The sequence below is a fragment of the Oncorhynchus clarkii genome, chromosome 5 (genome assembly GCF_045791955.1).
Source record: "Oncorhynchus clarkii lewisi isolate Uvic-CL-2024 chromosome 5, UVic_Ocla_1.0, whole genome shotgun sequence".
NCBI classification, from domain to species: Eukaryota; Metazoa; Chordata; class Actinopteri; order Salmoniformes; family Salmonidae; genus Oncorhynchus; species Oncorhynchus clarkii.
In genome coordinates, this window is record NC_092151.1 from 83,833,301 (window position 1) to 83,859,427 (window position 26,127).

The following is a 26,127-nucleotide window of genomic DNA, read 5'->3' on the forward strand; positions in this document are numbered from 1 at the left end:
ATTATTGAAGGGTCTGATATGGCTATTATAAGAAGTACAGTCTATCTATGGTAAGTTTTGTAGCTAGGCTATTTACATTTTTACAATTGAATTATGCAACCAATGTTATGTGTTTTGCTCGATTCAACTGTTCTCTCAACATTGCGCAGCTTTTTATTTTTTAAATAATTGTTGGCAAGTGCTTGTGCAATCCTGTGATATCAAACAGAACCAGCTAATCGAGTTGTTTACATGAAGCGGAGGGCGGACAGAGCTAGGGAGGAGTCTCTGCGATCAGACTACGCGACTGGACTGCTGGAGAGGCTTCGCGCGCTGAGGGCGGAGCCCCAATAAATCATAACAAGTCTTACGTCAGCTCTGTGGTATAAATTATGCAGTTCAAACACTGTACTGGGTAAACAGTGCTGGCGTCGACCAATTAACACGGTGTTATTCCTGTAAAAAGACATGTTCAAAAAAGTTTAGGAAAAAGATGATACACTACAGCTGTTACACATGTATGATATTGGGATTACATTCATATGAGGTGAGAAAGACATCGTACTCATGGTAGTAAAATACCTTTCTAGAATTATGTAATGACTGTATTGAATTCATAGCACATGCATAATTATCTCTTGTGAATAATTACAAAGATTTGCAGGTTTTGTTAAATGCAGTTCCCTGTGTAACCTATAGTATAGAGAAGCCTGTTTACATTACTTCTGCATGCGAATGTGTTCTCATTCATGTAATTAGAGACTGTGGAAAACATGAGTACAAACATGATTTATGGTTTTAGCATATTTTCATAATCTCCAAAGGCACCCCCATCTGCCGACCCTATATCATACAGCGTCTACTCATTCTCCTGTCCCCCCTATTTATAGCATGGTTCCATCTGCAATAAAACAGTATGACTGACTGTGGGGTATTATTGTTGCTCTGGACTCCCAGTGCTGTGTTTGTCTTTGACCCTGGCCTGGTATTATGAAGACGGATGGCATCCTGACACCTTGGCAGGGCGTTTGGTTGCACTGCCACCACCACTGCTGATGCTGTACCGTCACTGTGCTGCAACTCAGACTGACTGGGCCCCTGGCTCTTGGCTCATGTCTCCTGTCTGCTAAATCTGACATCCAGGCTGCCCTGGTTCAGTTATCACTGTGCTGATGCTGTCCATTTTAAAGGTACAGTACTGTGATAACTGAAGGATGGCTGCCATCTTGACACACCTGACCCACTGACTATGTGATGATGGATGGATGGAGGGAGGGAACTGGTGCTGCAGTGAAGGAAAAAGGCAGGAACTTTTGTGTCTCTGAAATAATTACATATGGGATATTACAATGTTGTGTCTCCAACTTACATTTTTTAAAACCACGTACAAATATTTGGATAATTAGAAAATGTATGATTATAGCCTAAATGTTTTTATTTTATTTGACAAAAAATGGTGTATGATGTATTATGTCATAAGTTGAAAGTGAACAAATTCTTATTTTATAGCATTTGAGTCATTCATGTTTTTCATTAAATGCAAATAAATCAGAAAGAAACTGAAAATAATATGTAGTCATGTTATTTATAATACTCAAGTGTGGGGCCACTACAGTAATTTAATTACATTTCCAGAAATAAAATGCATTATTAAAGACATTATAGCCTGTGATGTTTTGTGTGAAAATATTGATAATTAAAGATATAAAATATCTAAAATAAAAACATCACATTTTCAAATTGATTAATAACTCTGATTAGATTTCTATATAATAAATAATACAAACACATTTGTAAAAGTTAATAATACATTTTTGGTATGATTGTATAATATAAATAACAACATATAAGTAAAGGTATTTAAATAAGACTCCTGTTTGACACATGTCCTTAGAATGTTAGCAATACAGGAAGTCAATGCGGAAATCCCCTCACAGACAAACAAAAGGTCACATCACATCTTTCACCCTCTCTCTGGCCCCTCCCTCCTTATCCCCTCTCTCTACCCCTCCCTTTCTCTGTCTGCCCCCACCCTCCTCTCTATCCCGCTCGCTCTCCTTTCTCTGCCCATACATGTTTTTCCACTCACTCACCACAACAGATATCAATCCACACGGTTCAGTTTAACTGGACAGATCAAAGTTTTAAATGGTTTTGAGGATAAAAAAGGTTCCTGAATCACCCTAATCACACAATATAACTTTGGAGATATGGCAATCAGTGGAAAATCAATTCTGGTAAATAATAAAACCACTGACAGAGAAATTTGGGAAACAAAGAACTGTAGTTAAAAGTCGCCTTCTGTTTCACATCCCTATTTTGAAAATCAATGTTTTATTTTCTCCTATAGCTGTGAGAATGTAGTGGTTTGCTAACGGTGACCTGTGGTTTTTGCTTTTCGTTCACTACACTGTAATGGCATTCCCTTGCCTTTCAGTTTACTGGAGACCCCGAGGATAGCTGTGAACCTGGAAGTTCCAGCTGAAGCTATAACAAATCATCATTCACACTTACAGCACCACAGTCTCATAATGACAAATTTATAAGCACTTCTGTGATTGACACTTTTGGGACTGTTACATATGAATGGTTCTATTAATCATATAGAATGTAATTTTAAAAAAAAATGTAAGCATGTATCACATACTTACTAGCCTACATACCTGTATACAGTATTTTTAAAAGTTAGTTTTAATATGGTAGGTTTGTAATACATTTGGCCGACACCTTGCACTTTCTTATTGTGTCAGTGACGACAACATTCTTGGGAAATTTCTGCCCACGGTTCCTGGAAAACGAACACATTTGTAACACATCAGATATGGGACGGGAAGTCCCTCTCCTACAGACAGACTGGACCATCTTAAAAGACCTGGCACTCTATTTCCTCCCACCTCACTACGAGGATGTCAGTTTCCATTTGACAGTTGGCCTCCTTTTTGGACTACGTGACAATACTGTAAATAAGAAATGTTGATGATCATATTTTGAAATATGATCAGATGGGAAAGAAATGGAGGAGCATAATTCCCTATTACATCTCAATTGCAACAGAAAAAGCCCTTTCCCATCTTTTGAACAGAGAAAGGGTTATTAATTAAAGATGTAAATCATTTATGAAGATGGTCAGAAACAAACACAATTGTGAATGGGGTGTTCCTCACCAAGGACAATCAATGTTTCCTGTAACCCACAACTGATGGATTTTTGACATGCAAATCTAAGTGATATTACTGTAACAGTTAGAAGGAATTGATTTTTCCATGTGTTGCAAATTATATAATGAAATGCTTTTAGAGTCTCGGTGCATTTGTATTGAGCTATACCAGACACTGAGTGCCTGTTAAAGAGGCAAGATATATCTACTGTATATATATATTTTTGGGTATCGAATCCACATTAGACTAATGTATGCATCAAATCAAATCAAAGTTTATTGTTCACATCCACAGTTTTGCAGGTCCTAGCATTAGCTAGGAATACAACAACAATACACACATAATCCAACAGTTCAATTAAGACACATTAGAAGGAGCAATGTCAGAGTCCGGAATATAAATACATTTATAAACTGGATGGTTCGAGCCCTGAATGCTGATTGGCTGACAGCCGTGGTATATCAGGGCGGCAGGTATCCTAGTGGTTAGAGTGTTGGGCCAGTAACCGAAAGGTTGCTAGGTCAAATCCCCAAGCTGACAAAGGTAAAAGTTGGTCCTTCTGCCCTTGAACAAGGCAGTTAACCCACTGTTCCAAGACTGCCATTGTAAAATAAGACTTGTCTGGTTAAATAAATATCAGATGCATATGACAAAAGTTTTATTTTTACTGCTCTAATTACGATGGTAACCAGTTTATAATAGCAGCAAGGCCCCTCGGGGGTTTGTTGTGTATGGCCAATATACCACGGCTAAGGGATGTATAAATGAACTCTGCATTACGTAGTGCCAAAGAATAGCCTTTAGCCGTGGTATATTGGCCCTATACCACCTTATTGCTTAAATGTATGTATGTAAATGGTGTGTATAGACAGTATGGACAGTATATGAATAGAAACGTTTGTACAGTAGTAGCTATATAAGATGAGCCATGACTAGAATACAGTATATACATATCAAGTGGATAAAAGAGTAAACCATATTAAAGTGACCAGTGTTCAAGGACTATGTACATAGGGCAGCAGTCTCTGAGGTGCAGGGCAGAGTACCGGGTGGTAGCCGATAGTGACAGTGTCTAAGGTTCAGGGCAGGGTACTGTGCATGGTGTATTACATGAGTAATATACATAGAACATTACTATGAAAATAACTCCCAAAAGCCTACATGGCAACAGAAATTGTGACATTTATAATAACCTCACACCCTTTTGTGTGGATTTTAAGACCCATGAAAGATGAGGGAGGGTTTTATTATCTCCACACACACACACACACACACACACACACACACACACACACACACACACACACACACACACACACACACACACACACAAACACACAAACACACACACACACACACACACACACACACACACACACACACACACACACACACACTACAACGGATGTGATTTCCTTCAGTTTACTGCTCCCTCCAGTCTAGGGTTAACAACATATATGACAGTGTCTGTGGGCTAAAGGATCACTTGACTGAAGGAGTAATGCACCAATCAGAATGCGTGAAGCTGAGCATGATGCACTATTTTCGGGAATAGGGACGATACTTGACAGGAAGGGTTAGCTAGAAAGATTATGTATGTGCTTTCGACCAGAAAGGAAAGAAACTCGTCGGGCAAAAACAAATTCGTTTGGAATATTGACATGACTAAGGATATTTTCTTGTCAAGATCAACTCAGTCTTTATAGTTTCACAACGGATAATTATATTCTGGATCTACGAACAGAACGATACGGAAGTAAACTTGCCATCTGGCTAGCTTGCTAACGGCTAGGTGAGTAAAAAACACATACAATCTGTTTTACATTGATATTGAGTAAAATACCAGCCATCAAGCCGCTGATATTCTTTTAACTAGAATCGTTATTAGATTCACACCTGCTTATTGCGGGCTGTTACAAATGCACAGGATTTCATAGTTGAGGAACCCTCAACTCCGTTCTCTTGTATCGAGGTGGAGTTGAGTTTTGATGACTGGTCGCGGGATTTACAAGCAACAATATTGAGTCACCGTCAGTCGATTCTTGTACATATGTCAATTCTGAAAACGCTTAACTGTACCTATGTTTGTCCTGTACAACTGCGGTCCTTCCGCGGGGTATTGACATTCATACTCCCAATAAAAACTTTTAGCGAATACAACCACGGACTTTATCTCGTTAGTTGTACAATGTAAACTGAGATTAAATTGAGTCTGTGCTATCCGGCATCCTTGGGAGGTCTCTACCCTAAACCATAGCCCTAACTTTAACCCGTACATAACCCGTACATTAAATGTGCAATATGCAGACATTGCTCCACCATTTCCACCAATTTTAATAGCTCGCCAAATTAAAGTTTGTGACAAAACAAAGTGTAGACAATCGAACCATCTAAGCCGCTGTTCATAACCCAAAATATTATATTTTCAGCTGTTTGAAGCTGTTGTACAAACCCGAAAGTAAAAGACGCAAAAACTGAAGAACGGAAAGCATAGAAATGGCGCACATAGAACAGTTCTACCGCTTATTGGACTTGCTTTAAATGAGAATGGCAGATCTATAACGGTTCGCTCAAAAATTACATGTTGCAGCTTTAATCTCTACGGTAACCATTTAAAATGTCAACTACAATGTATAACTAACTGCACGTGTATAACTACAACCAGTTAGAAAGTCGTACTTTTCCGAGTTTCCTTGTTACGACGAACGCTTGAACACAGCAAGGGACATCCCAAGGAACCCGAATAGCACGGACCCAATTGGAGTTCAGTTTACGTAGTTATGAGCAGCGAGGGAAAAGTCGGTGATTGTATTCACTTAAAGTTTATTAAAATGATGAATTAACACCCCGCGGAAGGACCGTATTTGTACAGTACAAACATAGGTACATGTTGCTAAGGGTTTTCAGAAATAGCATTTTTTACAAGAACCAACTAATTTTGACACAATGTTGTTGCTGCCACCAGTCATTAAAATCCAACTCCGCCTCGATATAAGAGAAGCGAGGGTTTATGGAGCCAGATAGCTGCCAAAAAATTGAATTTACACATAGTTAGGCTTGTAAGAAAATCCATGCATAATTTGTCAGGATCATAAGAAAAGTCATGCGTGAAACATTACATTTCATCTGTGAACATACAAATATCATTGTAGGTAATGTTTTCTGAGCTAAACTATGTAGAATAGTTGGAAATGACAACTCCCTATTACATCAGACAGTTCAGGCTGTATTTGATTTATCCGTAGAGAACTGTGCAATGTGTGCATTGAGCTCACAGAAAAAAACTGAACAAAATGGAATTCAAATAATTCAACAGATGTCGGTCAACTGACATTTCGGTTATTCGCCCAGCACTATAAATTGGTTGTTGATCATTTTTAGATGATCATTTTCAAGTCTTGCCATAGGTTTTCAAGCAGATTTAAGTCAAAACTGCCACTCAGGACCATTCACTGTTCTTGGTAAGCAAATTCAGTATAGATTTGGCCTTGTGTTTTAGGTTATTGTCCTGCTGAAAGGTGAATTCATCTCCCAGTGTCTGGTGGAAAGCAGACTGAACCAGGTTTTCCTCTAGGATTTTGCCTGTGCTTAACTCCATTCCATTAAAAATGTTATCCTGAAAAACTCACCAGTCCTTAACGATTACAAGCATACCCATAACATTATGCAGCCACCACTATGCTTGAAAAATGGAGAGTGGTACCCCGTGATGGGTTGTGTTGGATTTGACCCAAGCATAACACTTTGTATTCACAACAAAAAGTGAATTGCTTTGCCACATTTCTTTTGCAGTTTTACTTTAGTGTCTTATGGTAAACAGGATGCATGTTTTTGAATATTTTTATTCTATAGAGACTTCCTTCTTTTCACTCAGACTGTCGATTAAGCCAGTATTGTGGAGTAATTCATCCTCAGTTTTCTCCTATCACAGCCATTAAACTCTGCAACTGTTTTAAAGTCACTATTTGCCTCATGGTGAAATCCCTGAGCGGTGTCCTTCCTTTCTGGCAACTGAGTTAGGAAGGACACCTGTATCTTTGTAGTGACTGGGTGTATTGATACACCATCCAAAGTGTAATTAATAACTTCACCATGGTCAAAGGGATATTCAATATCTGTTTTTTTTATCCATCTACTAATAGTTGCCCTTCTTTGCGAGGCATTGGAAAACCTCCCTGGTCCTTGTGGTTGAATCTGGGTTTGAAATTCACTGCTCGACTGAGGGACCTTACGTATACTTTTATGTGTGGGGTATAGAGATGAGGTAGTAATAATAAAATCGTATAACTTATTTAGGTTTGCCATAACAAAGAGGTTGAACAGTTATTGACTCAAGACATTTCATCTTTAAATTTTTTTATACATATGTAAATTTAAAAAAACATAATTCCACTTTGACATTATGGGGTATTGTGTGTGTGTGTGTGTGTGTGTGTGTGTGTGTCACTGGCCTACACAATCTTAATTTAATACATTTTAAATTCAGGCTGTAACAAAATGTGGAAAAAGTCAAGGGGTCTGAATACTTTCTGAAGGCACCGTATGTATTTTTTTCATGCATATAGAAACACCCCATTTTAAATGTTACCTTAAATCACACTATACACACATCAATGATTAGCCTACATCTCTCACCTTGATTGAGTGCCAACGGAAGAGGAGCAGCCTAGGCAAATTATTAGGGAAAAAGTTTTCAGTGTGCTTAAAACCTCTCTGGGATAGGGGGTGGTATTTTCACGTCCGGATGAAAAGCGTGCCCAAAAGTAAACTGCCTGCTACTCAGGCCCAGAAGCTGGTTTCTATGGCAAGCCTGTTTTAATAGAAATATGCTTGCAGTTCCTATAGCTTCCACTAGATGTCAACGGTCTTTAAAAATTGGTTGATGTTTTTCTTTTGAGAAATGAAGAAGTAGCCATTTCCTTTCTGGGTGTATAGCCAAGTGTACTGTTTTGTTTGGGGCGCGTGACCTGAAGCTCGCTCCACTTTCATTTTATCCACTATTGAACGCAGTTTATCCCGTCTTACATTTTATAGATTATTTACGTTTTAAAATACCTAAAGTTGGATTAGGAAAGTTGTTTGAAATGTTTGGACAAAGTTTGGTATTGTCATGCCAATCATCCATAACCTCATGTTTCAGCATGATAATGCACGGCCAGATGTCGCAAGGATCTGTACGCAATACCTGGAAGCAGAAAATGTCCCAGTTCTTCCATGGCCTTCATACTCACCAGACATGTCACCCATTGAGCACATTTGGGATGCTCTGGATCGACGTACGACATCGTATTCCAGTTCCCGCCAATGTCCACCAACTTCACACAGCCATTGAAGAGGAGTGGAACATTCCACAGGCCACAATCAACAGCCTGATCAACTCTATGTGAAGGAGATATCTCGCGCTGCATGAGGCAAATAGTGGTCACACAAGATACTGACTGGTTTCTGATCCACGCACCTATTTTTTTGTTTTTAGGTATCTGTGACCAACAGATGCATACAGTGGGGCAAAAAAGTATTTAGTCAGCCACCAATTGTGCAAGTTCTCCCACTTAAAAAGATGAGAGGCCTGTAATTTTCATCATAGGTACACTTCAACTATGACAGACAAAATGAGGGAAAAAATCCAGAAAATCACATTGTAGGATTTTTAATGAATTTATTTGCAAATTATGATGGAAAATAAGTATTTGGTCACCTACAAACAAGCAAGATTTCTGGCTCTCACAGACCTGTAACTTCTTCTTTAAGAGGCTCCTCTGTCCTCCACTCGTTACCTCTATTAATGGCACCTGTTTGAACTTGTTATCAGTATAAAAGACACCTGTCCACAACCTCAAACAGTCACACTCCAAACTCCACTATGGCCAAGACCAAAGAGCTGTCAAAGAAACAAAATTGTAGACCTGCACCAGGCTGGGAAGACTGAATCTGCAATAGGTAAGCAGCTTGGTTTGAAGAAATCAACTGTGGGAGCAATTATTAGGAAATGGAAGACATACAAGACCACTGATAATCTCCCTCGATCTGGGGCTCCACGCAAGATCTCACCCCGTGAGGTCAAAATGATCATAAGAACGGTGAGCAAAAATCCCAGAACCACACGGGGGGACCTAGTGAATGACCTGCAGAGAGCTGGGACCAAAGTAACAAAGCCTACCATCAGTAACACACTACGTCGCCAGGGACTCAAATCCTGCAGTGCCAGACGTGTCCCCCTGCTTAAGCCAGTACATGTCCAGGCCCGTCTGAAGTTTGCTAGAGAGCATTTGGATGATCCAGAAGAAGATTGGGAGAATGTCATATGGTCAGATGAAACCAAAATATAACTTTTTGGTAAAAACTCAACTCGTCGTGTTTGGAGGACAAAGAATGCTGAGTTGCATCCAAAGAACACAATACCTACTGTGAAGCATGGGGGTGGAAACATCATGCTTTGGGGCTGTTTTTTTGCAAAGGGACCAGGACGACTGATCCGTGTAAAGGAAAGAATGAATGGGGCCATGTATTGTGAGATTTTGAGTGAACCTCCTTCCATCAGCAAGGGCATTGAAGATGAAACGTGGATGGGTCTTCCAGCATGACAATGATCCTAAACCCACTGCCCGGCAACGAAGGAGTGGCTTCGTAAGAAGCATTTCAAGGTCCTGGAGTGGCCTAGCCAGTCTCCAGATCTCAACCCCATAGAAAATCTTTGGAGGTAGTTGAAAGTCCGTGTTGCCCAGCAACAGCCCCAAAACATCACTGCTCTAGAGGAGATCTGCATGGAGGAATGGGGCAAAATACCAGCAACAGTGTGTGAAAACCTTGTGAAGACTTACAGAAACCGTTTGACCTCTGTCATTGCCAACAAAGGGTATATAACAAAGTATTGAGATAAACTTTTGTTATTGACCAAATACTTATTTTCCACCATCATTTGCAAATACATTCATTAAAAATCCTACAATGTGATTTTCTTGATTTTTTTTCATAGTTGAAGTGTACCTATGATGAAAATTACAGTCTCTCTCATCTTTTTAAGTGGGAGAACTTGCACATTTGGTGGCTGACTAAATACTTTTTTGCCCCACTGTATCTGTATTCCCAGCCATGTGAAATCCATAGATTAGGGCCTAGTGAATGTATTTCAATTGATTGATTTCCATATATGAACTGTAACTCCGTAATATTTAAAAAATTGTTGCATGTTGCCTAGTCTCTCTTTTTGTTGTTATTTTATAGTTTCTAGAATATATATATATATATATATATATATATATATATATATAATTTTTTTTATTAACCCCTCTTTGGCGCACACAAATTTTGTTTTTACAGCTTTGTTGCTATGTATACATACATTTTATTTATACATTTTGCATACATAGTACTTTTATATACAGTACCAGTCAAAAGTCGACAACTACTCATTCAAGGGTTTTTATTTATTTTTACTGTTTTCTACATTGTAGAATAATAGTGAAGACATCAAAACTATGCAATAACACATATGGAATCGTGTAGTAACCCCAAAAACTGTTAAAGAAATTAAAATATATTTTAGATTTGAGATTCTTCAAAGTAGCCACCCTTTGCCTTGATGATAGCTTTGCACATTCTTGGCATTCTCTCAACCAGCTTCACCTGGAATTATTTTCCAACAGTCTTGAAGGAGTTACCACATATGCTGAGCATCTGTTGGTTTCATTTCCTTCACTCTGCGGTCCAACTCATCCCAAACCATCTCAATTGGGTTGAGGTCGAGTGATTGTGGAGGCCAGGTCATCTGATGCAGCACTCCATCACTCTCCTTCTTGGTCAAATAGCCCTTACACAGCCTGGAGGTGTGTTGGGTCATTGTCCTGTTGAAAAACAAAAAATTGTCCCACTAAGCGCAAACCAGATGGGATGACATAACGCTGCAGAATGCTGTGGTAGCCATGCTAGTTAAGTGTGCCTTGAATTCTAAATAAATCACAGACAGTGTCACCAGCCATGCACCATCACACCTATTCCTCCATGCTTCACGGTGGGAACCACACATGCGGAGATCATCCATTCACCTACTCTGCGTCTCACAAAGACATGGCTGTTGGAACCAAAAATGTTAAATTTGGATTCATCAGACCCAAGGACAGATTTCCACCAGTCTAATGTCCATTGTTGGTGTTTTTTGGCCCAAGCAAGTCTCTTCTTCTTATTGGTGTCCTTTAGTAGTGGTTTCTTTGCAGCAATTCGACCATGAAGGCATGATTCACGCAGTCTCCTCTGAAAAGTTTATGTTGAGATGCGTTATATTCTGCATAGACATATTTAATGTAATCCTTATGTCCTGTTATATTCCTATCAGTGGAGAGATGTATGATTAATGTAGGCCTATTTTGTTTGTGTGTGTGTGGCAGCCCAATTCTGATATATTTTTTCCCAATAATTGGTATTTTGATCAATCACATCAGATCTTTTTCAGAGCTGATCTGATTGGTCAAAAGACCAATTAGTGAAAAAAAAGTTACAAATTGGCCCACCTGTGTAAATGTTGTGTGTGTGTACTGTGACCCCGCTGATCCCGTCATCAGTCAGTAGATCAGAGCTCCGCAGCCATGGGCGATAGGCTGATAAGGGCTGTTATGAAACAAGCTCCGCCGCCATGGGCGATAGGCTGGTAAGGGCTGTTATGAAACAAGCTCCGCCGCCATGGGCGATAGGCTGGTAAGGGCTGTTATGAAACAAGCTCCGCCGCCATGGGCGATAGGCTGGTAAGGGCTGTTATGAAACAAGCTCCGCCGCCATGGGCGATAGGCTGGTAAGGGCTGTTATGAAAAAAAGCTGTGTCCGAGCCACTGTGGGTGCTGCCTGCGCCGCTCTAGGGGAAGGGGAAACGCTGCTGGGAGAAGTAATGGGATGATCTGCATGCAGAGGGGAACTATCTCTCTTCCTCTAGTAGGAGAGTTGGGTAAAGGGGACAGTGTATCCTCGGTCAACTCTCTTGTCCTTGGCTTGCCACGTCATGGGACCACAGAGCGTGTTGTGCTCTTAGAAATAACATGGCTAGAGTAATTATAATTCTGTGGTTGTTCTTGATGCCATCAATTCAGTGGGCATGTGTGTTATTAATAGGGTTACCTTGGTAGAGGAGTGTGTGTGTGTGTGTGTGTGTGTTTTGATTTAATCTATGAAGGTATGTGAATGACATTTCAAGAGGTGTGTTTGTTTTGGTGAGATTATCTAAGTAGGTGTGTGTGTTGTGAATGACGTCGCCTCAGTAGGTGTGTGTGTTGGGGGCAGCCCATGTTGGAACGTGAGTCATCAGGGTATGCAGGACTCTGCATCGCTGCTACAGTGAGCTCACCTCTGGATCAATACATTACCCACTCCTGACACATTTACCCACTCCAAGTCACCATCCCTCTCCCTCCTTCCAGAGTCTGGATGCCAAGTCTGGGGGTGATGGAGCTGGGCAGGCAACTGTGTGGGAAGATGAGGAGGTCAAGGAGGGCCGAGGGCCCCGTCACTGTGACCATGAGAGGTCTGGAGATTCATTTCTACCTACCAGATACTCACCCGCTGGAGTTCCTCAAAGACTGCTTCACCGCTGAGGAGCTGTGTGTGGAGGCCGCCAAAAGATGCTGTAAGTACTGTCTCAACTCCCGCTGTGTGTGTGTGTGTGTGTGTGTGTGTGTGTGTGTGTGTGTGCGTGCCTAACTGCGATCATCCGTATATGTGTGGGTGTGTGTGTGCCTGCCTGCCTGCCTGCCTGCCTGCCTGCGGGAATCCGAGTGTGTGCGTCCCTGTATGCCAGAGCATTAAATAGCATAGTCTGTGTTTTTACGATTTGATTGGGGGAAGTTTTCAGAAACATTCTGGAGTTAAATACTCCTATCTTACAGGTCCTGAAAAGTCATTCTGAAAAGTACTTTTTCTCTCATGGCTAACTACCAGGAAGTTTGAAACAACAGGCTGAGTGGGTGGGGAGCTTGTATTCATGAGCTCGCCTTGACTGACAGCTCTTTGAAACATCTATGTCAAACAACTTGGATGCAGTGAGCAATGTTGCAGTAAAATCCTCTAAAGCTAACTTGGTGATACTAAAAGCAACTCAAACAACATTGAAGTTGCACCAACAGCGCCCTCTGTAGTTAATGATTGGGACAGTGAAGCATTTTTTTTCTTCTTTTGGCTCTATATACAAAAAGTTTGGATTTGAAAAAAAGGCTATGACCATGAAGTTAAAGTGAAGACGGTCAGCTTTAATTTGAGGGTATTGTCATCCTTATCAGATGAACTGTTTAGAAATTACAGCAGTTTTTGTACATTGTCCCTCCATTTTAGGGGACCAAAAGTATTGAGACAAATTCCCTTGTATGTGTATTAAAGTAGTTTTTTGTCCCATATTCATAGCAGACAATGACTACATCAAGCTTGTGACTCAAAGTGGCTCAAAACATTTGCTGAATGCATTTTCTGTTTGTTTTTGGTTGTTTCAGATCATTTAGTGCTCAATGGAAATGAATGGTAAAATCATGTATTGTGTCATTTTGGAGTCATTTTTATTGTAGGTAAGAATATAATGTTTCTAAACACTTTTACATTAATGTGAATGGTACTTTGATTACGGATAGTCCTGAATGAATCGTGAATACTGATGAGTGAGAAAGTTAGACACAAATATTATACCCCCCAATAAATGCTAACCCCCCTGTTATTGTAATAGGGAGAGAGGTTTGCATGTCTTAGGGGTATGATATTTGTGCGTATGTAACTTTCTCACTCATCATTATTCACGATTCATTCAGAATTATCCGGAATCATGGTAGAATCCACATTACTGTAGAAGTTTTGAATGACCCGTCCCACCCCCCCATTTTGTTCCATGCTGGCTGAAGACAGAGTTGAAGTCGGAAGTTTCCATACACTTGGAGTCCTTAACTCATTTTTCATCCACTCCACAAATTTCTTGTTAATAAACTATAGTTTGTCGGTTAGGACATCTACTTTGTGCATGACACAAGTAATTTTTCCAACAATTGTTTACAGACAGATTATTTCACTTATAATTCACTATCACAATTCCAGTGGGTCAGAAGTTTACATACACAAAGTTTACTGTGGCTTTAATTTTCTGGAATTTTCCAAGCTGTTTATGTCATGGCTTTAGAAGCTTCTGATGCTAATTGACACCATTTGAGTCAATTGGAGGTGTACCTGTATTTCAAGGCCTACCTTCAAACTCGGTGCCTCTTTGATTGACATCATGGGAAAATCAAAAGAAATCAGCCAAGACCTCAGAAAAAAAAATTGAAGACCTCCACATGTCTGGTTCATCCTTGGGAGCAATTTCCAAATGCCTGAAGGTACCACGTTCATCTGTACAAACAATAGTACGCAAGTATGAACACCATGGGACCAGGCAGCCGTCATACCACTCAGGAAGGAGACGTGGTCTGTCTCCTAGAGATTAATGTACTTTGGTGCAAAAAGTGCAAATCAATCCCAGAACAACAGCAAAGGACCTTGTGAAGATGCTGGAGGAAACAGGTACAAAAGTATCTATATCCACAGTAAAAATGTGTCCTATATCGACATAACCTGAAAGGCTGCTCAGCAAAGAAGCCACTGCTCCAAAACCGCCATTAAAAAAAGCCAAACTACGGTTTGCAACTGCACACGGGGACAAAGATCGTACTTTTTGAAGAAATGCCCTCTGGTCTGATGAAACAAAAATATAACTGTTTGGCCATAATGACCATCATTATGTTTGGAGGAAATAGGGGGAGGCTTGCAAGTCGAAGAACACCATCCCAACCTTGAAGCATGGGGGTGGCAGCATCATGTTGTGGGGGTGCTTTTCTACAGGAGGGACTAGTGCACTTCACAAAGTAGATGGCATCATGAGGAGGGAAATTATGTGGATATATTGAAGCTACATCTCAAGACATCCGTCAGGAAGTTTAAGCTTGGTCGCAAATGGGTCTTCCAAATGGACAATGACCCCAAGCATACTTCAAAAGTTCACAAGTTCAAAATTCACCCAATTTATTGTGGGAAGCTTGTGGAAGGCTACCCGAACCGTTTGACCCAAGTTAAACAATTTAAAGGCAATGCTACCAAATACTAATTGAGTGTACGTAAACTTCTGACCCACTGGGAATGTGATGAAAGGAATAAAAGCTGAAATAAATCATTCTCTCTACTATTATTCTGACATTTCACATTCTTAAAATAAAGTGATCTTAACTGACCTAAAACGGGGAATTTTCATTAGGATTAAATGTCAGGAATTACATGTATTTGGCTAAGGTGTATGTAACCTTCCGTCTTCAACTGTAGCTAGACAGTACCTTGTTAAAATAGGTAAGAGAATATCATGTTACCATTAGTGTATTAAAATGAAAGTTCAGGTGATGTCATCTTGTTCCCTTTAATAATGAATCCAAGTGTTTGAGGGGAACAGTAACTTTATGATCAAACTATATCTTCTGCCAACAGAAGTCCACTGTGCCACTGTAAATAGGCCCTGTCACATGAGAACTGTTACCTAGGAGACAAGAAGGAGTAATACACTAACTAAGAAATGGCTTCATAGTCGGAGATGTTTTGTCTCTTTTTGTGTGCTGCTCATTTGTGTCGTACAGTAGCTTCTAGCCTATATGATATGGGACCTGAAAATATTCCAAAGATGTAGGCCTATCTGTGTTATTTGTGGATCTTTGTTTTATTGCCAACAATCTGTTTGTCAGTGGGTGCTCTTTATTACAGCTGAATCTCGATGTTTAAGATAAGAAACGCTAAATCCTAATATAAGAAATGCTTCCGATGCTAGTAGTAACCATATTAACTGGCTATTACAGTAACTGCCACATATAAGGCACACAATACGAACTGATTGATAAAGCCCAGCTACTAACCCTCATGAGAAAGGCCACTAACATCCAGCATCTGTTTTCTTACCGTTCTAAAAATGCTTGTTTGGTAGCCTTCTTCTTTGACAGACACATTTTGGACGATATTTAAGACATTGTTCTGATACTTGCTCTAAAAGTCCAGAACATCTGCCAGTGGGACCAGGGATGGAGAGAAAGGGAGGGGAAGAGAAAGGAGTGGGTCTGTCCGTCCAGCTCTTGCTTTCAGCCAAACACTCCAAGACAAGATGGCGGCTGGTTGGGGTCGGGCCAGAATGGGACAGGTTCTGGAATTTCCTCTTTGTGTGAAGCCAAAACATATTTTCCCAGTACTGCAGAGCGAGAGGGGAGACCAAGGAGGAGTTCAGACCAAGTAGGAGTTCAGCTCCACAGCTACCATAGTCCATACGCAAACATTCACTAGTTAACATTAGAGGCTAAACAAGCAAAGCAGCTGCCAACATAAATGTATGATCTGTTTATAGCAAGTGTGTCTGTGAAGGGCCTTTCTGTCTGTGTGGTCAGTGGTAGGTAGTTTGATACACACAGTAAGTCACAACAAAACAGGAGCGCTCAGATAAGAGGAAGTATCCCTGCCCCGGCATGTTCCTGTCTCTCACTATGTTCCCTTTTTTGTTTGAAACAATTAGAAAGGTTCATCTGTAAAGGCTAAAGTGTTAGCCTGTAGGATATGTAGTAGTAGTAACAGTTCCTACTGTATGTTATAGGACTACTACTGCTGCCGTTACTATCACTTATAGCTTACACTTGCCATTTCATGACAGTCTAGACACTCTATAGTAGACTCATGACAGTCATGCTTAGTGCAATACATTAAGATGGAGTAACATCCAGATATTTTGATCTGAGTTATCGAGGCTTGGTTTACAGTACCTTCGGAAAGTATTCAGACCCCTTGACTTTTTCCACATTTTGTTACGTTATAGCCTTATTCTAAAATTGATTAAATATTAATTGTTTTCAGCAATCTACACACAATACCCTATAATGCCTAAGTGAAAACAGGTTTTTATACATTTTTGCTAATTTATTACAAATAAAAAAACTAAAATACCTTATTTACATAAGTATTCAGCGCCTTTGCTATGAGACTCAAAATTGAGCTCAGGTGCATCCTGTTTCCATTGATCATCCTTGAAATGTTTCTACAACTTGATTGGAATCCACCTGTGGTAAATTCAATTGATTGGACATGATTTGGAAAGGCACACACCTGTCTATATAAGTTCCCCCAAAAACCAAACCATGAGGTCGAAGGACTTGTCTGTAGAGCTCTGAGATAGGATTGTGTCGAGACACAGATCTGGGGAAGGGTACCAAAACATTTCTGCAGCATTGAAGGTACCCAAGAACACTGTGGCCTCCATTTCTTAAATAAAAAATGTTTGGAACCACCAAACTAAGCAATTGGGGGGGAAGGGCCTTGTTCTGGGAATTGACCAAGAACCTGATGGTCACTCTGACAGAGCTCTAGAATTCCTCTGTGGAGATGGGAGAATCTTCCAGAAAGACAGCCATCTCTGCAAACTCCACCAATCAGACCTTTATGGTAGAGTGGCCAGTTGGAAGCCACTCCTCAGTAAAGGCAGCCTGCATGGAGTTTGTCAAAAGGCACCTAAAGGACTCTCGGACCATGAGAAACAAGATTCTTGGCTTCATCAAACCAAAGATTGAACTCTTTGGCCTGAATGCCAAGCATCACGTCTGGAGGAAACCCGGCACCATCCCTACGGTGAAGCACTGGGGTGGCAGCATCATGCTGTGGGGATGTTTTTCAGTGGCAGGGAGTTTGAGACTAGTCAGGATTGAGGGAAAGATGAATGAAGCAAAGTACAGAGACATCCTTGATGAAAATCTGCTCCAGAGCGCTCAGGACCTCAGACTCGGGCGAAGGTTCGCCTTCCAACAGGACAACAACCCTCAGCACACAACCAAGACGGACTTGAACCCGATCAAACATCGCTGGAGAGACCTGAAAATAGCTGTGCAGCAACGCTCCCCATCCAACTTGACAGAGCTTGAGAGGATCTGCAGAGAAGAATGGGAGAAACTCCCCAAATACAGGTGTGCCAAGTAAAGGTCGACCGATTAATCGGAATGGCCGATTTAATTAGGGCCGATTTTCAAGTTTTCATAACAATCGGAAATCGGTATTTTTGGACACTGATTTTGCCTTAATTTTTTTTGACACCTTTATTTAACTAGGCAAGTCAGTTAAGAACACATTCTTATTTTCAATGACGGCCTAGGAACGGTGGGTTAACTGCCTCGTTCAGGGGCAGAACGACAGATTTTCACCTTGTCAGCTCGGGGGATTCAATCTTGCAACCTTACACTTAACTAGTCCAACGCAATAACAACCTGCCTCTCTCTCTCTCTGCACTCCACAAGGAGACTGCCTGTTATGCGAATGCAGTTAGCCAAGGTAAGTTGCTAGCTAGCATTAAACTTATCTTATAAAAAACAATCAATCATAATCACTAGTTAACTACACAAGGCTATCAACTCCCGAGATAAGGCTGGTGTAACCGAAGTGAAATGGCTGGCTAGTTAGCGCGCTAATAGTGTTTAAAACGTCACTCGCTCTGAGACTTGCAGTGGTTGTTTTCCTTGCTCTGCATGGGTAACGCTGCTCCGAGGGTGGCTGTTGTCGTTGTCGTTGTGTTCCTGGTTCGAGCCCAGGGAGGAGCGAGGAGAGGGATGGAAGCTATACTGTTACACTGGCAATACGAACAATAAGAACATCTAATAGTCAAAGGTTAATGAAATACAAATGGTATAGAGGGAAATAGTCCTATAATTCCTATAATAACTACAACCTAAAACTTCTTACCTGGGAATATTGAAGACTCATGTTAAAAGGAACCACCAGCTTTCATATGTTCTCATGTTCTGAGCAAGGAACTTAAACGTTAGCTTTCTTACATGGCACATATTGCACTTTTACTTTCTTCTCCACACTTTTTTGCATTATTTAAACCAAATTGAACATGTTTCATTATTTATTTAAGGCTAAATTGATTTTATTGATGTATTATATTAAGTTAAAATAAGTGTTCATTCAGTATTGTTGTAATTGTCATTATTACAAATGCATTTTTTTTTTTAAATCGGCCGATTAATCGGTATCTGATTTTTTTGGTCCTCCAATAATCTGTATCGGTATCGGCGGTGAAAAATCATAATCGGTCGTGCCAAGCTTGTAGCGTCATACCCAAGAAAACTTGCTGTTATCGCTGCCAAAGGTGCTTCAACAAAGTACTGAGTAAAGGGTCTGAATACTTGTGATATCAGTTTTTTATTTGTAATAAATTTGCAAAAAATTCTAAACCTGTTTTTGCTTTGTCATTATAAGGTTATTGTGTGTAGATTGCTGAGGGGGGAAAAAAACAATTTAATCAATTTTGGAATAAAGTTGTAATGTAACAAAATGTGGAAAACGTCTAGGCGTCTGAATACTTTCCGAAGGCACTGTATGTTGGAGGATTCCCTCTCTCTGTCCAAGACGGTGTGTTTTGCAGAACTAATTTCTCACAGTTCAGTGCACCACTCCCTTCCTTCCTGTCTCCTTGGCTGCCCAGTGAATTTCTGACCCAATGAAACCTGCCCTATAAACACACAAAGACCCACTGTGACTGTGAAGATCTACACCTATTGGAGACTTTGAACATACAGTAGCTAGTATCCATAGCCAAGTCAACCACTCGTCCAATATGTTGTTATTCCTAATGGGACTTTACCTCTGTTATTTTTCACACAGAAACTGTAGCCATACATGTGTGTGCTGTACTCTGCACTGCAGGGGTACTCAAACTATTTGAAGGTCCAGTCGTACACATTTTCTAGGTGGCAAAGGTCTGGATGGATATTATAATTTATCGGTGTAGTAACAAACCTGCAACATATGCGACCCCAAACTGTTCACACCCCTATTGTTGGTGCAGAGAGAAAATGTTGCAGTTTTAAAGCTAATTTTCTGCCATTCTACACATTTTGCCATGTCTTGTGTGTTCATATGATACCGGAGTGACTCAACAAAATCAATGGGGGCTCCCTGGGTGTCGAGTCCCCTGGGCACATAATCTGGCCATGATAACTACTATTCTACAAGTATTAGATTAGACTAGCATTACTGCCTACAGCTAGTTGATCAACTGGACATTTCTGTTTATAAATAACCCTCTAAGGTCTGTCAGTGATTGAAATAGTCTAATGAGGAAAACTGCCCTGTTCTATCAAATGTTGCACATTGTGCATTCTACTCTTACAACTCTCAACAGAAGTAAATTGAAAGCCCAATTTTTAGTTCCTTGCACTGTATTGACTCTGTTCTGGTTCGGGATCCGGACTGCGGTCCACCTATTGAGTAGGCTTGCTGTACTGTATGTTATAGGGATGGGCGATTATGGCCTAAATCATACCTCAAATTTGTAAAGTAATACATAGGCTAAATATAAGCCCTACTAATAATGTCATTATTTTATTAAAATAGTGTAGTGTGCTTTTTTGGGCAATAATCACTGATCTAGTTTTCAAGTCTGTTTATGAAAATTGCATTTTTGTCACAAATTTAACTAGAACCATGCACATCCACTAATAGCCCAATGACAAACTTCTTGTCACAGACATTATAGAACATTAACACCGGTCTCATAAACAATCAAGCACAAGCCCACATGCTAGTGAGTAGCCAGCTAGTCTTTATTTAGTCTAGCCAACTTGGATCTATTTGCTTGCTAAAAAGGTAGAACAGTTGAACTGTTATGAACACACCCTCTTGTCTGTCTCCAGCTGTTTGAACAACAGCCTGTTGACTCTGTTTACATGTTGAAATCCAGTGGCCTACCTGGATAAGAAGAGGCTTATTTCTCAGAATGACAACGAGTTGCCAATTCCTTAAATAAATGTATTTTTATGCTCATTGTTCATTTATAAAACACAGACTAGACAGCTAGCACATAACAGTATGTGACTAAAATGCTGCTAGCGGTACGTGGTAAATGAAAAGCCTGACAGAAACGGCGCATTCGTTTTCCACAATCATGTTCATTGATGCTCTCGTTTTAGTAGGGTAAGCTCTGTTCTACGTTTTGGGAATTAGAAAGGTTAAGTTGTCATCTATTACAGTAAAATAATGTTTCTGTCGGTAAGTGGTTAGGAGACCGGACCAAAAATACACAACACTCATACTTTTTTTTTCTTTGTATAATATAAAATAAAATAAACTTGATTCTTGCAATACAGGCATTATTAAACATCGAGCTAAAACATAATTTCAAATTAATTCGATATATCGCCCAGCCCTAGTATGTTATGCTATTTATACCACGACTCCTATATGAACTTTGTGTTACTGGCGAGTCGGTGTCAAAATGAATGAAGGGATGAATAATGTTGTATCCCCTCTCTCTGTCTCTCTCAGATATCTCCCCCCTGTGCTGTAATCTGTTTGGTCTGTATGATGAGAACCAACAGCTGTGGTACGCTCCCAACCACGTCATCAAGGTTACTGATGAGACCTGCATCAAGCTGCACTACCGCATGAGGTACTGAGACAGGCCTACTGCACTGTGTGTGTTATTACATTATCAAATCATTCTAATGGATGATGAATCTCACGGACTCTCACTTACTTAGTTATCCACCACTGTTATCTGCTGCTGTTGTCGTTGTGAGCTCTCTGCATCACCTGTCACTACGTTCTAGATTATTCAACAGGGCTGATACTTAACCGTCATTCATCATCCAGGATTCAGTGTAACAAGAGAGGTGGGGTGTATGAGACATTGGCACCATGCTGTGCAGAGTCAACTGGCACTTGCTGAGCTGGTAAACTTGTCTACATCAGATAAGATTAAAATACAGTAGAATGTAATTAATTAGGATTTACTCGTGAACTGTTTTTACAATCCACATGTAAACATGGATACAAGGCAGGAAGAAATCCAATGCTTAAAGTATGAAGTGGATGTGTTTGGTTGGCACACCTGAGGGCATTGAAACTGGAGATATTCAGTTGCCTTGCCAGTTCCGTTGTGTATGATCCAGGAGAAACTGTTAACTCCGAGAGGAAGGATAGCTAACATGTGGTATCACGCAGACATCCTCTTTCTGTTCTTTCACTAGAAAATAGAGAGCGAGGAGGGGAGGGTGAATGTGGTGAGAGCCTTAATGAGCAGGCCTATTGTTGAGTTGAATTTGCATCATACAGCCAGGATACACTTGGTCAAACAACAGATCATGGTCAACCTTTGTACACAAATACAAACAAATGCGTATACTTACTGTAAATATGTGGACACCTCACCCACCTACCGAGTCCCGGCCATGCCTTGGTATTAACATGGTCCTGTCTCTTCTCTCCCATCCATCCATCCATCCATCCATCCATCAGGTTTTACTTCACTAACTGGCATGGTACCAGTGAGCGTGAGTCTCCAGTGTGGAGACACTGTATCAGTAAGCTGAGGGGAGGTCTCGGCCCACAGAGGGCCCCTGAAGGTATACCCCTACTGGACGCGGCCTCCCTTGACTACCTGTTCGCCCAGGTACGTGTGGGTGGGTGTCTGTATGGGAGGGTGTGTACACTGTGCAGGTAAAAATGCTATTTGTCACATATGCCAACTACAACGGGTGTAGAATTTACAATGAAATGCTTTCTCAAAAATAGTAACAGAAGAATGATGCTAGATACAGGGAGTACCAGTACCGGATCAATGTGCAGGGGGTATGAGAGGTAGATCTGTACATAAAGGCAGGGTAAAGTGACTCGGCATCCGGATAGATAATAATTAGGTATTTGAGGTAGATATGTACATAAAGACAGGGGAGAGTGACTAGACATCGTCAGGATAGATAATAATGAGGTAGATATGTACATAAAGACAGGGTAAAGTGACTAGACATCGTCAGGATAGATAATAATGAGGTAGATATGTACATAAAGACAGGGTAAAGTGACTAGACATCGTCAGGATAGATAATGAGGTAGATATGTACAGAAAGACAGGGTAAAGTGACTAGGCATCAGGATAGATAATAATAAGGTATTTGAGGTAGATATGTACTTAAAGACAGGGTAAAGTGACTAGACGTTGTCAGGATAGATAATAATGAGGTAGATATGTACTTAAAGACAGGGTAAAGTGACTAGACACCGTCAGGATAGATAATAATGAGGTAGATATGTACATAAAGACAGGGTAAAGTGACAGATAATAATGAGGTAGATATGTACATAAAGACAGGGTAAAGGGACTAGACGTTGTCAGGATAGATAATAATGAGGTAGATATGTACATAAAGACAGGGTAAAGGGACTAGACGCCGTCAGGATAGATAATAATGAGGTAGATATGTACATAAAAACAGGGTAAAGGGACTAGACGTTGTCAGGATAGATAATAATGAGGTAGATATGTACATAAAGACAGGGTAAAGTGACTAGGCATCAGGATAGATAATGAGGTAGATATGTCCATAAAGACAGGGTAAAGTGACCAGACATTGTCAGGATAGATAATAATGAGGTAGATATGTACATAAAGACAGGGTAAAGTGACTAGGCATCAGGATAGATAATGAGGTAGATATGTACATAAAGACAGGGTAAAGTGACAGATAATAATGAGGTAGATATGTACATAAAGACAGGGTAAAGGGACTAGACGTCGTCAGGATAGATAATAATGAGGTAGATATGTACATAAAGACAGGGTAAAGGGACTAGACGTCGTCAGGATAGATAATAATGAGGTAGATATGTACATAAAGACAGGGTAAAGGGACTAGACGTCGTCAGGATAGATAATAATGAGGTAGATATGTACATAAAAACAGGGTAAAGGGACTAGACGTTGTCAGGATAGATAATAATGAGGTAGATATGTACATAAAGACAGGGTAAAGTGACTAGGCATCAGGATAGATAATGAGGTAGATATGTCCATAAAGACAGGGTAAAGTGACCAGACATTGTCAGGATAGATAATAATGAGGTAGATATGTACATAAAGACAGGGTAAAGGGACTAGACGTCGTCAGGATAGATAATAATGAGGTAGATATGTACATAAAGACAGGGTAAAGGGACTAGACGTCGTCAGGATAGATAATAATGAGGTAGATATGTACATAAAGACAGGGTAAAGGGACTAGACGTCGTCAGGATAGATAATAATGAGGTAGATATGTACATAAAGACAGGGTAAAGGGACTAGACGTCGTCAGGATAGATAATAATGAGGTAGATATGTACATAAAGACAGGGTAAAGTGACTAGGCATCAGGATAGATAAAATAATAAGAGTAAGGATAAAGAGTAGCAACATTTGCCTGTGCTCCGGTACCGTTTGCCGGACGGTAGCAGAGTGAACAGTCTATGTCTTGGGTGGCTGAAGTCTTTGGACATGGTTGGACAGCTTGATATAAAGGCCCTGGATATGATTCACTACTCTTCATTTCATTGGAACATTAGTCAGCCAATCATGTGTGGGTGTGTTTCCAGGGCCAGAATGATTTCCAGAAGGGTCTGGCTGTGGTCCGTTGCCCCCAGAGTGAGGCAGAGCAGCATGAGATAGAGAATGAGTGCCTGGGCATGGCTGTACTGGCCATCACTCACTATGCTATGACCAGAGAGATTCCCCTGTCTACTGCCTCCAATGAGATCAGGTAGAGATGTACACAGATATACACACACTAACACACAACATAGACACACACAACCAGATATACTCTGTAATCTCTACACACATATTTCACAAATGGAAAGGAATGACAATGTCCCTAATTCCTCCACTGCCTCCATCTCTGCCCCCTCTCTTCTCTATCTCTGCTCTCTCTCTCTCTCTCTCCATCCCTGCTCCATCTCGGCCCCCTCTCTTCTCCATCTCTGCCCCCTCTCTTCTCCGTCTCTGCCCCCTCTCTTCTCCATATCTGCCCCCTCTCTTCTCCATCTCTGCCCCCTCTCTTCTCCATCTCTGCCCCCTCTCTTCTCCATCTCTGCCCCCTCTCTTCTCCATCTCTGGCCCCTCTCTTCTCCATCTCTGCCCCCTCTCTTCTCCATCTCTGCTCCATCTCTGCACCCTCTTTTCTCCATCTCTTCCCCCTCTTCTCCATCTCTTCCCCCTCTTCTCCATCTCTGCCCCCTCTTCTCCATCTCTGCCCCCCCTCTTCTCCATCTCTGCCCCCCCTCTTCTCCATCTCTGCCCCCCTCTTCTCCATCTCTGCCCCCCTCTTCTCCATCTCTGCCCCCCTCTTCTCCATCTCTGCCCCCCTCTTCTCCATCTCTGCCCCCCTCTTCTCCATCTCTGCCCCCCTCTTCTCCATCTCTGCCCCCCCTCTTCTCCATCTCTGCCCCCCCTCTTCTCCATCTCTGCCCCCCCTCTTCTCCATCTCTGCCCCCCCTCTTCTCCATCTCTGCCCCCCCTCTTCTCCATCTCTGCCCCCCCTCTTCTCCATCTCTGCCCCCCCTCTTCTCCATCTCTGCCCCCCCTCTTCTCCATCTCTGCCCCCTCTCTTCTCCATCTCTGCCCCCTCTCTTCTCCATCTCTGCCCCCTCTCTTCTCCATCTCTGCCCCCTCTCTTCTCCATCTCTGCCCCCTCTCTTCTCCATCTCTGCCCCCTCTCTTCTCTATCTCTGCCCCCTCTCTTCTCCATCTCTGCTCCCTCTCTTCTCCATCTCTGCTCCCTCTCTGCTGACTCTCTGCTCCCTCTCTGCTGACTCTCTGCTCCCTCTCTGCTGACTCTCTGCTCCCTCTCTGCTGACTCTCTTCTCCCTCTCTGCTGACTCTCTTACCTCTCTGCTGCCTGTCTTCTCCCTCTCTGCTGACTCTCTTCTCCCTCTCTGCTGACTCTCATCTCTCTCTCTGCTGCCTCTCTGCTCCCTCTCTGCTGACTCTCTGCTGACTCTCTGCTCCCTCTCTGCTCCCTCTCTGCTCCCTCTCTGCTCCCTCTCTGCTGCCTCTCTGCTGCCTCTCTGCTGACTCTCTGCTGACTCTCTGCTGCCTCTCTGCTGACTCTCTGCTGCCTCTCTTTTCCCTCTCTGCTGCCTCTCTTCTCCCTCTCTGCTGCCTCTCTTCTCCCTCTCT

The 26,127-nt window shown here is 41.3% G+C and overlaps 1 protein-coding gene across 1 annotated transcript in view; it reads left to right on the top strand.

Moving 5' to 3' along the window:
• Positions 1 to 4,642: 4,642 nt before the first annotated feature.
• Positions 4,643 to 26,127, top strand: part of LOC139409475 (Janus kinase 1) — an 88,193-nt gene continuing 66,708 nt past the window's right edge. The window contains exons 1-5 of the mRNA XM_071154666.1: positions 4,643 to 4,929; positions 12,542 to 12,747; positions 21,462 to 21,585; positions 22,434 to 22,587; positions 24,546 to 24,709. Coding sequence (XP_071010767.1) covers positions 12,549 to 12,747; positions 21,462 to 21,585; positions 22,434 to 22,587; positions 24,546 to 24,709 — 641 coding nt within the window. The 5' untranslated portion in view covers positions 4,643 to 4,929; positions 12,542 to 12,548. The remainder of the gene's footprint in view (positions 4,930 to 12,541; positions 12,748 to 21,461; positions 21,586 to 22,433; positions 22,588 to 24,545; positions 24,710 to 26,127) is intronic.